Source organism: Pongo pygmaeus, chromosome X, assembly GCF_028885625.2.
Source record: "Pongo pygmaeus isolate AG05252 chromosome X, NHGRI_mPonPyg2-v2.0_pri, whole genome shotgun sequence".
Lineage (NCBI taxonomy): Eukaryota > Metazoa > Chordata > Mammalia > Primates > Hominidae > Pongo > Pongo pygmaeus.
This window is the reverse complement of record NC_072396.2, coordinates 160,019,637-160,033,330: the sequence shown is the minus strand read 5'-3', so window position 1 is coordinate 160,033,330 and position 13,694 is coordinate 160,019,637. Positions and strand designations below refer to the sequence as shown.

The following is a 13,694-nucleotide window of genomic DNA, read 5'->3' as shown; positions in this document are numbered from 1 at the left end:
GTTATGAGACTTTGGATCTTGTTTATATCCCCACTTCTGTGGTATTTTGAGTTTTGGGGCCCTTCTCCAATCTGCCTGTTATTTACATTCCAGAGTTCACAAATAGCTAGGCTTGGCATTCTTTCCAGAGTATATAGTTGAGTTCAGTGAGATATAGGGGCAGCATGTGTTGATTTCATCTTATGTGTGAAATCATCCAATGCTTTGAAATTTAATAAAATATTTCTAAGTAACACCTACATCAAAGTAAATCACAAGGGTAATAATATCACAAGGGAAATACTTTGAACTGAAGGATAGTTTTAAAAAATAAAAATTATGGATGTACTCAAAGCAGTGCTTAAAGGGACATTTATGGCTCTTTTGAAAAGACTGATATCATTAATAAACCCCCACCAAGACTGATCAAAGTAAAAACAGAGAACACAAAAATTACTAATGTAAGGAATGAAAAAAGAGAAATCACTTCGGATCCTACAAACTTTAAAAGGATAGTAAGAAGATATTGTGAACAATGTAAACTAAAGTTCTAGGATAAATTCCTAGAAAAGCACAACTTGCCAAAACTAAAACGATACAGAAAATCAGAATAGTCCTACATATTTTAAAGAAACTGAACCTATAATTTAAAACTTTACACAAAGAAAACTCCACACTGACATTGCTAATCTGTTACATTCTACCAAACATTTAAAGAAAAAACCCAAACTTACACAAACCATTTCAGAAAATCGAGATATGGGAACATTTTCTACTTTGTACTATGCAGCCAGCAAAACCATGATATCAAAATCTAGCAAAGGTGTTTAAAGAAAAGAAAATTATGGATCAATCTTATTTATGAAAAAGAGATATAATTCCTAAAAAGATTAGCCTAGTGAATACACTAAAGAGATAATATACAGTGACTAAGGAATGCAAAGCTGGGTTAAGATTCAGAAATCAGTTCATGCGACTTACCACATTAAGGCAAATAATCATATGATTATCTCAATAAATGCAGAAGGAGCATTTGATAAAATTCAACATTCAGTCATAAAAAAGAGGCTTAGAATACTAGGAATACAAGGGAACTTCCTTAATATGATAGAGGCTAACTACAGAAAAGCTAAATTAAACACCAGAGATAACTGGAAAATTTTAAAGCATTCTCTTTTACATCTTATTCATAAATTTTACTGGAAGACTGAGACAGTATAATAAGGCATTAAAGAGAAATTAAAAGGTGTAAAGATTGGAAAAGGTGAAATTAAATTGCCCTTGTTTATGGAAGACATGACTGTTTACATAGAAAATCCCAAGGAAATAAAATCTGCAGATAAATCATTAGGATTAATAAGTACATTTATATCCATAAGGCTGCTGGATATAAAGCCAATATACATATCAATTTGCTATCTAAATAACCAGTATCAGTTGGAAAATTATGAAAAGATACCAATTACAATAACATAAAACACCAAATTCCCAAGAATAATTTAAATGAAAGATGTGTACAATCTTTTCAGATGTTTCACAGAAAAATACAAAAGATAGAGAAATTAAAATCTAAATAAATGGAGGAATACATCAAATTGATGAATGGATTCAATTCTATCCCAATCAAATCTCAGCTGACATGTTTCAGCAAGTTTTCTTGTGGAAATCAACAAACCGATTTTAAAATTTATATGGGGTTACAAAGGGCGAAGAATAGCCAAGACAGTCTTGAAGAATAACAACAAAGGGGAGAACTAATGTTACCACATATCATCAAGACTTATTATAAAGCTACAGCAACTAAGTGTGTTACTGACACAAGGATAGACACATAGACAAAACAGAATTCGCCTAGAGTCCAGAAACATAATCATATATATAGGGACAACTGATTTAAGGCAAAGTGGCAGGGCAGCAATAAATGGTGCCAGGTCAATTGGATACACACGTGGGAAAAAGGGAACATCAACTCACATCCCACATCACATCCTAAAGTTAACACTAAGTAGATTGTAGATTTAAGCATGAATGGTGAAATAATGAAGCATCTCTTTCAGATAGGGAAAGATGTCTTAAATAGTGTAGGACACTAAAAAGCACTAGATCGAAAAGATAAAAAGATAATTTGGACTATTATACTAAATAAACAACTTAGGCTCATCAAATGATACCATTAAGAGAGTGAAAACCAGGTCAGGGTGAGAGAGTAGATACTTGGAATAGGTATAGCTGACAGCTTGTATCCAGAACATACTGGAATTCTTTTGAAGTACTAAGAAAGTTAAAGAAAAATGAATGTGACTTATACATGAGGGGATATCCAAAAAGCCAATAAACATTTGAAAAGGTGTTCAACCTAATTAGTCGCTGGGGAAATCCAAATTAAAACCACAGTAAGATACTACTGCACACTCACCAGAACTGCAAAAAAAGAAAAAGTCAGAAAATACTAATTGTCAGTGAAGCTGTTAAGCTGTGAAAACCTTCATACACTGTTGGCAAGGATGTGAATTTGTATGATAGCTTGGAAACTATTCTACTAAAGTAATAACCCAGCAATTCCACTTCTATGTAAATACTGAAAAGATACGCATTCACATGGGCAACAGGAGGCTTATGTAAGGATTATTTTCATAGCAGCTTTATTCATAAGAGCCCCAAATTGGAAACAACCCAAATGCCTAACAATAGAACATATAAGTAAATTGTGGTAAATTCCAACAATGAAATATTACACAGCAATAAAAAAGAACTACCATAACAGAGTGAAAGAAGCCATACACAAAGCTCTACTTACCGTATTTTCCCATTTATATAAAATTCAAAAACAGACAAAATTAATCTTTGTTGTTAGAGATTAGGATAATGGTTACCTTTGGGAAAAAAACGAGGGCATAACAATTGAGAGGAGTCACAAAGGAGGCTTCTGGAGGGCTGGTAAGGTTCTATTTCTTGATATGTAGTACAGTTTCACAGGCGTTCACTTTGTAAAAATTCATGGAGCTGATCTGGGTTGTGGTTGCATAGGTGTTTTCATTTTGTGAAAATTGATTGAGCTGGACACTTGTAATTTGTGTACTTTTCTGTGTTACACTTCAATTGAAAAGCTAACACCAACCAACCAAACGAAGTTTATGACAAGCTCTAGAGTATGCTAGAGCTCACAGGTCAGAATGTATGCATTAAAATAGTAGTTTTGAAATCTACAGCTGAAGGGACACTAAACAAATATTTACTGAACACCATGGGAACAGTAATAAAAAAGCATATCTTCTTTCAAGGATCTTACAATGTTAGTGGAAAAACAAAATATTAAAATATAATGTTATAAGTATTACAAAAAGGAAGTATATGATTTTATTAAGTTTCCAGGAGGAATGCTTAACTGGGATGGTATCGGGGGTTGAGAACTAGGAATCCTTTGGTATAAGGAAAAAGGAAACTGTAGGCAGAGTGAGCATATGACAGAGAGAGAACATGGCTGGAGAAATAAGCAAACCACGAAGGGCTGCAGGATTGGGGCTTTATTCTGAGGGCATTAGGGAGCAGGATCATTTTAGAATAGCTACACCACGATACCAAATTGACAGGAAGCAAAATGGGTGAGTGCTAAAATTAAAGAACTTTTAAAAAAATAACAAAAATAAAAATACTACTTAGCATCTATGGGATATATTTAAAGCAAAGATCAGTGGAAAATTCATAGCCTTAAGCATTTATATCAATAATAATGAAAGACAAAAAATATACTCATTAAATTCCAAACTCCAAATGCTAAGATAAGCACAACAAAATGACCAAAATGAAACATAAGGAAGGAAATAATGAACATGAAAGAAAAAGTAGTAAGGTTGGGAATAGAAAAAAAATAACTAAATAAAAATCAGTGTTTCAGGGAAAAATAACAAAATTGACACACCACTGGCTAACATAACCAAGAGAAAAAAGAAATAGCACAAATATACAAAATATGAAATGACAAGGGGGAGATAACTATTGAAATACAAGAGATTTAAAATACGACAGACTATCTGGCAGAGAGATCTCTGTGTAAATAAATTTGCAAACCATACAAAATGAATAATTTCTTAGGAAACTGTACTTTACCAAAATTGACCCCATTACCAGAAAGAAAGCATAAACAGATAAATTCCCAGAGGAGAAACACAAAAAGGCCTAGTTGGTTTCATAGAGGAATTGTCAAAGAACTGATTGTCTCACTGCTACATACATTTCTGTCACAGCCTAGACAGTGAAAGAAAACTCCAAACAATTCTTCTGAAGCAAGTGTAATATATATACCTAAACCTGATAAAGACAGTACAAAAAAAGAATATTTCTGATAGCACTTATGATTTTTCCTGAATACAGAATCTTTCTTAGTGAAGAAATGCTACAGGAATTTCCATAAGGATCAGAAACAAAACAAGATTATCTACTATTTCCACTACTATTTAATGTTCTAAAGAAGATATTAGGCAATGCAGTTATATTTAAGGAATCAATTAGAGGTTTAGGAATTGGGAAATAAGTAAAACTATTTGCAGATGGAGTGTGATACTTATCTGGAAAGCTCTAGAGAAATAAAAGTATAATTAAAGAACAAAAGAATTCAGGAAGATAAAAATTTACATACAGAAATAGTAGCCTTCAAATATACAAGCAAAAAACAGAGGCTGTAATAGAAAAAAAAACATTAACAAAGCAAAAAAGAAGTTAAATGCTTAAGAATAAATTTCAGTACAACATATACAAAACCTATATGAGAAAAACAACACTCCCGAAAGACACAAAAGTAGACTACAGCAAATGGAAAGACAGCCAGTGCTCTTGGATAGGATGATGCAACATCACAGATTAATTTATAAATTTAACACAATCTCAATAGAAATATCAAAAAGTTTTTATCTGGAGCTAGACAAGCTGATAGTAAGGTTCACATGAAAAACCAAACATGTAAGAATAGTCAGGGTCTTGGATGGGCGCGGTGGCTCAAGCCTGGGCTCACACCTGTAATCCCAGCACTTTGGGAGGTTGGGAGTTCGAGACCAGCTTGGGCAACATGGTGAAACCCTGTCTCCACTAAAAATACAAAAATTAGCCAGGTGTGATGGCACGTGCCTGTAATCCCAGCTACTCAGGAGTCTGAGACAGGAGAACAGCTTGATCCCAGGAGGCAGAGGCTGCTGTGAGCCAAGATCGCACCACTGCACTCCAGCCTGGACAACTGGGCAAGACTCCGTCTCAAAAAAAAAGAAAAAAAAAAAAAAGAATAGTCAGGGAAACACTGAAACACTGAGAAAAGAAAAGCTACAATGTAGACTAGCCCTACGGATAATAAAATATACAATAAAGCCACTATAATTAATGTGATGGTAACTAAATGGACAGAGAACAGAAAGAAATAGATCCAAGTGAATACGGAGCTTTCATATATGGTAAAAGGTGGCATGTAAAATTGCTGACATGAAGATAAGCTTTTTTTTTTTTTTATTATTTTCCCTCACTCTGTCACCCAGGCTGGAGGGCAGTGGCACAATCTCGGCTCACTGCAACCTCCGCCTCCCGGGTTCAAGCAATTCTCCTGCCTCAGCCTCCCGAGTAGCTGGGATTACAGGCATGCGCCACCACACTTGGATAATTTTTGTAGTTTTAGTAGAGATGGAGTTTCACCATGTTGGGCAGGCTGTTCTCGAACTCCTGACCTCAAGTGATCCACACACCTCGGCCTCCCAAAGTGCTGGGATTACAGACATGAGCCACTGTGCCCACCTAACACAAACTTTTTAAACAATGGTTTTGTAACAGGTAGATTACCATTTAGAAAGAGATAAAATTAGATTCATATCTTAGTCTATACAAAATTAACTCTATATAGTTCTGACTTTTGACTTTTTGAACCATGCTGATGTTTCATATACTCTAAAAGGGAAAAAAGTATGGGTTAAAAAAAAATCCTAAAATGGAAAACAAGCAAACAAGAAAAACCTGTCTTTCAAATAAATCATATAACCACACTGAAGTGGTCAGGGGGAAAATAGACTGAACCCAACTAACTATTTTGAGTATACACTCTTAGGCATATGTCCAAACTCATCAAAATGTGTACATTAAATATGTGCAGTTCTGCATGTTAATTATACCTCAATAAAGCTTAATAAGAAGAACTGTGAACAAATTTTGATCTCTAGTTAGTAGGTTTGTCTTTCACGGTGATATAGATTAGCAATTCTGAAACTACTTTCTGTATATTCTAGGGCTGAGTAACAAGTAAACATATTGTGGCTAGCAGAAGCAAGGCATCTCTCTTTTGAAGGAAAAAGTTGCAAATATGGAAAAGGAGAATGCTAGGATGAACCTTAAAGTATGGAAATAGAATTGGAGTTATCAGGTTGAACTCAGAGGTAAACTGGAGAAAGTTTCCAAGCTGAAGCACAAGGAGAACCCCCAGGTAGTGCTTGGCAGATGCCGAGTTGAGAAAATGGAGCTGAGACTCTGGGAAGGCCAAGATAGCTTGTGTTTGCAAGGTAAAGTACCGTAGAGGAAAGAGCTGCATAGGAAGAGAACACTTGGAGGGTCCTCTTCAAGTGTTCAGTTGATGACTGGTCTGGACATGTGTGTGAGCAAACTACCCAGTCAGAGAAACAATAACCTAAAGGGATTAAAGGGAGCAAACTCCAAAGTATGCACAGGGGCAGGAATAGCATCTATTTTCAACAGTCCGAATGGAAAATCTCATAATATTGGAAGCATCAGAGTATTAAAAAGGGTCTTGCCTCAGTAGTGGGGAAAAAATGAACCTTATATTAAACACTGCTTTGTTTCTGCCTAACAAAGCTTAAAAGCAAGATCCAAAGGGATAGGACTGTTTCCTAATAACTTTAACAGTATCTTGAAACAAAACTCAAGAATATTTTTAGGAATACAAATATATCTAGTACCCAATAAGGTAAAATTCACAATGTCTGCATCCAATCAAAAATTATCAGGCATGAAAAGCAGCAGAAGAGTCCAACCTATAAGGAGAGGAAATGAATTGGAATTGGCCCAGAATGATGCTGATTTAGTGACAAAATTGGAGGACAAAAACATTAAAATGAATATTATAACTATTTTGTATGTTCAAGAAGCTAGAAGATTAAACATGTTAAGTATAGAAAAGAAAAAATTTAAAAGATCCAAATGAGACTTTTAGACATGAATATTACAATGCCTGAGATAAAAAGTACAGTAGAGTATTGGCACATGCCTATAGTCCCAGCTACTCGGGAGGCTGAGGCAGGAGGACCACTTGAGCCCAGAAGTTGATGGCTGCAGTGAGCTGAGATCATGCCAATGCACTCCAGCCTAGGTGACAGAGCGTGACCCTGTCTCTAAAAAAAAAAAATAAATAAAAATTAAAACGTACAGTGGACAGGATTAATGGTAAATTTAACATTGCAGAAAGAAAGATGAGTAAACTAGAAGACAGCAATAGAAACTATACAGAACAAATAACGGATAGAAAAAAAAAAAGACTGAAAAACAATGAACAGAGCATCAGTGAACTGTGAGGTAACGTTAAGTGGCCAAATATATGGTTAGTTGAAATACCTAAAGGAGAGGAGAAAGTGGGACATAAAAAACTAGTGGAAATAATGTCTGAAGTTTTTCTAAATTTGATGAAAAAAAATACATAAATCCACAGATCCAAGCAGCTCAATGAAACCCAAGCACAGGGCACATGGAAACAATTACACCATGATACACTTATACTCAAATGGTTTAAAGCCAGTGATAAAAACAAAATCTTAAAAGAAGCCTTAAAAAAGGACACATTAAGTAGAGTAGACAAAGGTAAAAATGTCAGCCACTTTCTTGTTGAACAGTGGAGAAATATCTTTATAGTTCTGAATGTAAAAAAGGCAACCTAGAGTTCGTAATACCCATTGAAAATATCTTTCAAAAAGTGAAGGCAAAGACTTTTTTCAGGTATATCAAAGTCAAAAGAATATAGCACCGGCAGAGCTACACTACAAGACACATTAAAGGATGTCCTTCAAGAAGAGAGAAAGTGATATCAGATGTAAACAAAGAAACTAAGAGCACTAGAAATGGTTAACCATATGGTTAAATACAAAGACTTTTCTTATTTAAATTTCTTGAAAAGATAATAAACTGTTTAAAGTAAAACTTATACATACAAGTAAAAGGCCAGGAGGGGAGAAATGAAAGTATGATGTTGCAAGATTCTTATACTACGTATGAACTAGTAAAATATCACTCGAAGACAGACTGTGATACGTAAAAGATGTATACTATAAACTAGTGGTTTTCAACCAGGGGTAATTTTTCCCTGCAGAAAACATTTGGCTGTGTCTGGAGATGTTTCTGATTATGACAACTGAAGAAGTGCTATTGGCATTTAGTAGGTGGAGGTCAGGGATGCTGTTAAACACTCGACAATGCACAAAATGTCACCCCCCCCCCACCACACACACACACACACACACACACACACACACAAAAACTATGTGACCCAAAATGTCAATAGTGCCAATGTTGACAGACCCTGTGAAAAACCCTAAAGCAATCACCGAAATAACAAAAGACTACAGCTAATTAGTCTATAAAGGAGATAACCATTTGACAAAATATAACATCTGTTTTTGTTGAAAACATTTTCTTATCAATCCAGGAATTGAAGAAACTTCCTCAAACTGATTAAAGGAATCTATGAAAAATCTTCAGGTAACATCATACTTAATGGTGAAAGAGTAAATGATTTCTCCAAAGATTAGGAACAAAGTTACTATGACCGTTCTTACCAGCTGTATTCAACAGCTTATTAGAGGTTCTAACAATGCAATAAGGCAAAAAATAATAATAATAAACAGAAGGCATCCACATTGGAAAGAAAGAAGTGAAACTACCTTTAATCACAGATGACATAATCACCTGTAGATAATCCAATGGACCCTTCAAAAAAGCTATTAAAACTAATTGAATTTAGCAAGGTTGTAGGATATAAACTCAATATACAAAAATGAATTGTATTTTTATATAGTAGCAATGAATAGGAAAATGAAATTAATACAATCACATTTACAATAATATAAATACATGAAATGTATAGGGATAAATATGACAAAAGATATGGAAGACTTGTATATTGAAAACCACAAACCATTACTGAGATAGTTAAAGACCTAAATAAATGGAGAGATATACCATGTCCATACTTTGGAAGACTCAATATTATTAAGATTTTAGTTCTCCCCAAAATGAATCTATAGATTCAACAAAATCCCAATTAAAATCCTAGCAGGCAGTTTTGGGAAACAGTCTATCAGTGTCTTAAAAAAATCAAACACACATCTACCGTATGTTCAGCCAGTGTGATCCTAGGTATTTCCCCAAGGAAAGGAAAGGCATATATCGACACCAAGACCTATATACAAATGTTCTAAGCAGCTTTATTTGTAATAGACAAAAACTATAAATAACTCAAATATCCATCAACAGGTGAATGGATAAACATATTGTGGTAATATTTATACAATTTAATATTATTCTGTAATAAAAGGGACAAACTATTGATACATGCTGCGACATGGCTGAATCTCAGAATAATTATGATGTATGAAAAGAGACAGACAAAAAAGTACATACTCTATGATTCCATATACAAAAAAATCTAGAAAATGAAGACCAATCTGTACTAATAGTAGATCAGGGTTTTCTGTGGTTAGAGAAGTGATAGGGCATGATGGAAGAAAAGAATTACAAAGAACCAAGGCTCCTTGGCGAAATAATGAATCCAGGCTGGGTAGAGGAAAGAATGAGACAAACCTGGAACATCTACTTGTGCTAGAAAATCAAAGAAAGATGGGAGTAGGTCAAAATAACACAGGAAAAGCTTCCACTAGCCAATTCTGAAACATTGGGTGCCTCAAAATAACTAATGATAGTAATGGATTAAAACTCATTGAATAAAATAAGGATCCAGGTGTTCACATTAATATAAATAAATAAATGAACAAATAATCAAATTGGCAGAAGAGAAAACTCTTTCTTAGAGAAGAATACCAACTAGTAAATGTTGAAGGAATGATGGAATTAGAACATTGCCATGTGACAAACATCTTAGTAATAAGTAATTTAGGAAATACTAATTGATGAATGCTAAAACTCCCCACAAGATACAGTCATCCCTTCGTATCTGTTGGGGATTGGTTCCAGGACTTCCCACAGACACTGAAATCCATAGATGTTCAAGTCCCTGATATAAAAGGGTGCAGTATTTGCATATAACCTCATCCTCCTGTACACTTTAAATTCTCTCTAGATGACTTATCATCTCTAGATTATTTATAATACCTCATACAGGCTGGGTGCACTGGTGCATGCCTGTAGTCCCAGTACTTTGGGAGGCTGAGATGGGCAGATCGCTTGAGCCTGGGAGTTTGAGACCAGCCTGGGCAACATGGCGAAACCCCACCTCTATAAAAAATATGAAAAAAAATAGCCAAGCCTGGTGGCACATGCCTGTAGTCCCAGCTACTTGGGAGGGTGACGAGGGAGGATCCCTTGAGCCTTGGAGGTCAAGGCTGCCGTGAGCCGTGATCACACCACTGCATTCCAGCCTGGGTGACAAGGCAAGACCCCGTCTCAAAAAAAAAAAAATTATTATACTGTATTGTGTAGGGAATAATGACTAGAAAAAAGTCTGTACATGTTCACCCTGTATGCAGTTTTTTTCCAAATATTTTTGATCCAGGGTTGGTTGAATCAATGGAAACAGAATCCATGAATGTGGAGGGCCAACTGTTTTATTAATATCAAAGGGAATAATTAACTTTACAGTGGAAAAACCTATCAGGCACTACCTTAAGCACATGGTCAAAGTTAAAATCACCAGTAATGGAACAAATTGACATGTGCCTCCTGATACAAATCACCAAAAGAACCAACGTAACTTCAGTGGCGTTATTGCCAAAAGTGCATAATCTACATCTAATCATGATAAAACATGAACAAATCCAAAATGAAGGACATTTTCCAAAATAACTGCCCTTTAATAGTCTTCAAAAATGTTTAGGTCACAAAAGACATAGGAACTGTTTCAAGTCAAAGGAAACTAAACAGCCAAGACAATTACATGCAATGTGTGAACTTCGACTGCATCCAGGACCAGAATAAAGGTTTTTTCTTCTGTTATATGGATGTAATTAGAAAAATTGGTGATGACATTTGAATACTATCTATGGATTAGATAATAATGCTGTATGGACTTTAATTTCCTGATACGGACAATGATATTCTGGTTATGTAAGAGAATATCCTCGTTCTTTAAGAAATGCCTACTGAAGAGGCATCATGTGTGCAACTTACTCTCAAATGGTACAGGAAAAATATCCATACAATAAAGAAAAAAAATGACAATAGAAATGTGACAAAATACCAACATTTGGGGAATCTGGGTGAGGGGTATACAGGAATCCTTAATACTATTCTTACAACTTTACTGTAAATCTAATGTTATTTCAAAACAGAATATTAAAAAACATCGAGTAATAACTTTAAAAATTGATTTAGTAAGGACAATTCCTAAAACAGAAAAATCAGACACCAGAAAACTCAATCAGTGCAAGTGACAGGAAGGGGAAAAAATTAAAAGCATAGCAAACAGAAGGCAAAACAGATAATGGCAGAAATACTGCCACATATGTCAGCAATGGTAATAAAATGAATGTATGACATTGACCTATTAAGAGACGAATGTTCTGATTGCTTAAAACCAAAAAACTCAAGATCTTGCTATATTTTATAAGAGGCATACCTAAAACAAAATAACTGAGGAAGGTCAAAAATAAAAGAGTGGAAAAAGGTATAACAGGCAAACGAATGCTAACAAGAACTATAATACATAACGGGCAGTGGCAGAGATTGCTGGCTGCCTATTCCAAATGTGCATTCTCACTTTCCTCCTTGATAACAGAATGTCCATTTTTAGCAAAGACAGCTACTTGAAGTAAAAGACTAGATTTCCCAGACTGAGTTCTGCCAGTGAGATGGAAGTAGAATTGTTTTCTGGGACTTCTGGGAAGGTCGCTTACTGGAAATCAGTTGAGCTGGGGGACAGGCCCCTTTTTGCCCTCCTACCTTTCCTCTTCCTTCTGGCCCTCAATGGAGATGTGCTGGCTGGAGCTCCAGAAGTCTCGTGGACCATGAAGGCACCTTAGGATGGAAACCACACACCAAGATGGTGAAGCAAAATAGAGGAGCCTGGGTCCCTGATGACACTGCAGAGCCCTGAGACCTGATATCCATCTCCAGACTTCTTTTACCAGAGAAAAAATAATATTTCTAATTTTATTTCTTATTTAAATTTTTTTTTCTAATATATGCTGCTGAACCTAATCCTGACGGGAACAATAATATTATTTAGAGAGAAAGAATTCAAGGCTTAAATAAAAAATAAATAGGACAAAGAGGACTATTTCATATTGTATGAAGGAAAAACACAGAGAAGTTTAATAGTTATGACCTGTAAATATTCTGCACTAAAACAAACAAACAAACAAAAAACAGCTTCAAAGGATATAAAGCTAACTCTGACTAAAATATGAAAGTGGACAAATAATTTAGTTGAGATGGGAAGTTTATACATACACATCTCTCTCAGATATCAATAATCAAAACCACAATGAAGGATATAAGGACTGGTATAACACAACTTAAGCTTATTCTGACAGGGATATAAGGAACTTGTACCCAAGAGAAAATATACATACTTTCAACCCAAATGAAAAAGCTGTGAAAATTGACTATGTTTTAAGTCAGGGATCAGCAAACTCTTGAAGTAAAGACATATTTTAAGCTGTGTGGGCCACAGGGTCTCTATTACAACACTCAGCTCTACAATCATAGCTGGAAAGGGGTCATAGACAATATGTAAATAAATGGATGTGGCTATATTCCAATAAAACTTGATTTACAAATATAGGCTCCAGGCCAACCTGGCCTACAAGCTATAGTTTGTGGACCCCTGTTCTAGGTAACAGAGGAAATATTTTAAAAATCCGTAAGGCTGATACCACACAGGCCACAATCAGTTACCATAATGTAGTGTTAAAAATTAACATACTAGTCCCTCCCTCAAATCTAAACAACTAGAAATTTCAAAATTTTAAATTTTTAAATGCACTTCTAAATAACCCTTGGGTTGAAGAGAAAATAAAAATGGAAAGTACAAGTTATTTACAAGTAAACAAACAAAAAACATCGGAACTGCCTTACTATACATACATCAAAACCTGTGGGCCCAGAGTGAAGAGGAAAATTTATGACCTCAAATGTATTTATTAGAAAACCAGGAAGATGGAAAATAAACCTGGTTTTCACCTCAAGAATTTAGAACAATACAACAAAAAAATGCAAAGAAAATAGAATAAATTAATAAAGAGAAATGCAGAATTTTTTTAAAAGGCTAAGAAACTGAGTTGTAAATAATGCTGCTATGAACATGGGTGCACAACTATGTCTTAGAGACTGCTTCCTTTTTTTTTGTTTTTGAGACGGAGTCTCACTCTGGCACCATCTCGGCTCACTGCAAGCTCCGCCTCCCGGGTTCATGCCTTTCTCCTGCCTCAGCCTCTCCAGTAGCTGGGACCACAGGCGTCTGCCACCACGCCCAGCTAATTTTTTGTAGTTTTGGTAGAGATGGGGTTTCA

At 35.1% G+C, this 13,694-nt stretch overlaps 2 protein-coding genes across 5 annotated transcripts in view; one reads left to right on the top strand and one right to left on the bottom strand.

Annotated features, from left to right (window-relative positions):
• The window catches only part of MTCP1 (mature T cell proliferation 1), an 82,064-nt gene that overhangs the window by 35,808 nt on the left and 32,562 nt on the right, over window positions 1-13,694 (top strand). The window lies entirely within an intron of this gene.
• Window positions 1-13,694, bottom strand: part of BRCC3 (BRCA1/BRCA2-containing complex subunit 3) — a 51,590-nt gene that overhangs the window by 11,486 nt on the left and 26,410 nt on the right. For 2 of the 4 annotated variants that reach the window (XM_054471996.2, XM_054471997.2), the window contains exon 8: window positions 12,124-12,198. The exons of the other annotated variants lie outside the window; for them this stretch is intronic. In XM_054471996.2, coding sequence (XP_054327971.1) covers window positions 12,124-12,198 — 75 coding nt within the window. The remainder of the gene's footprint in view (window positions 1-12,123; window positions 12,199-13,694) is intronic. 4 annotated transcript variants of the gene reach the window in all.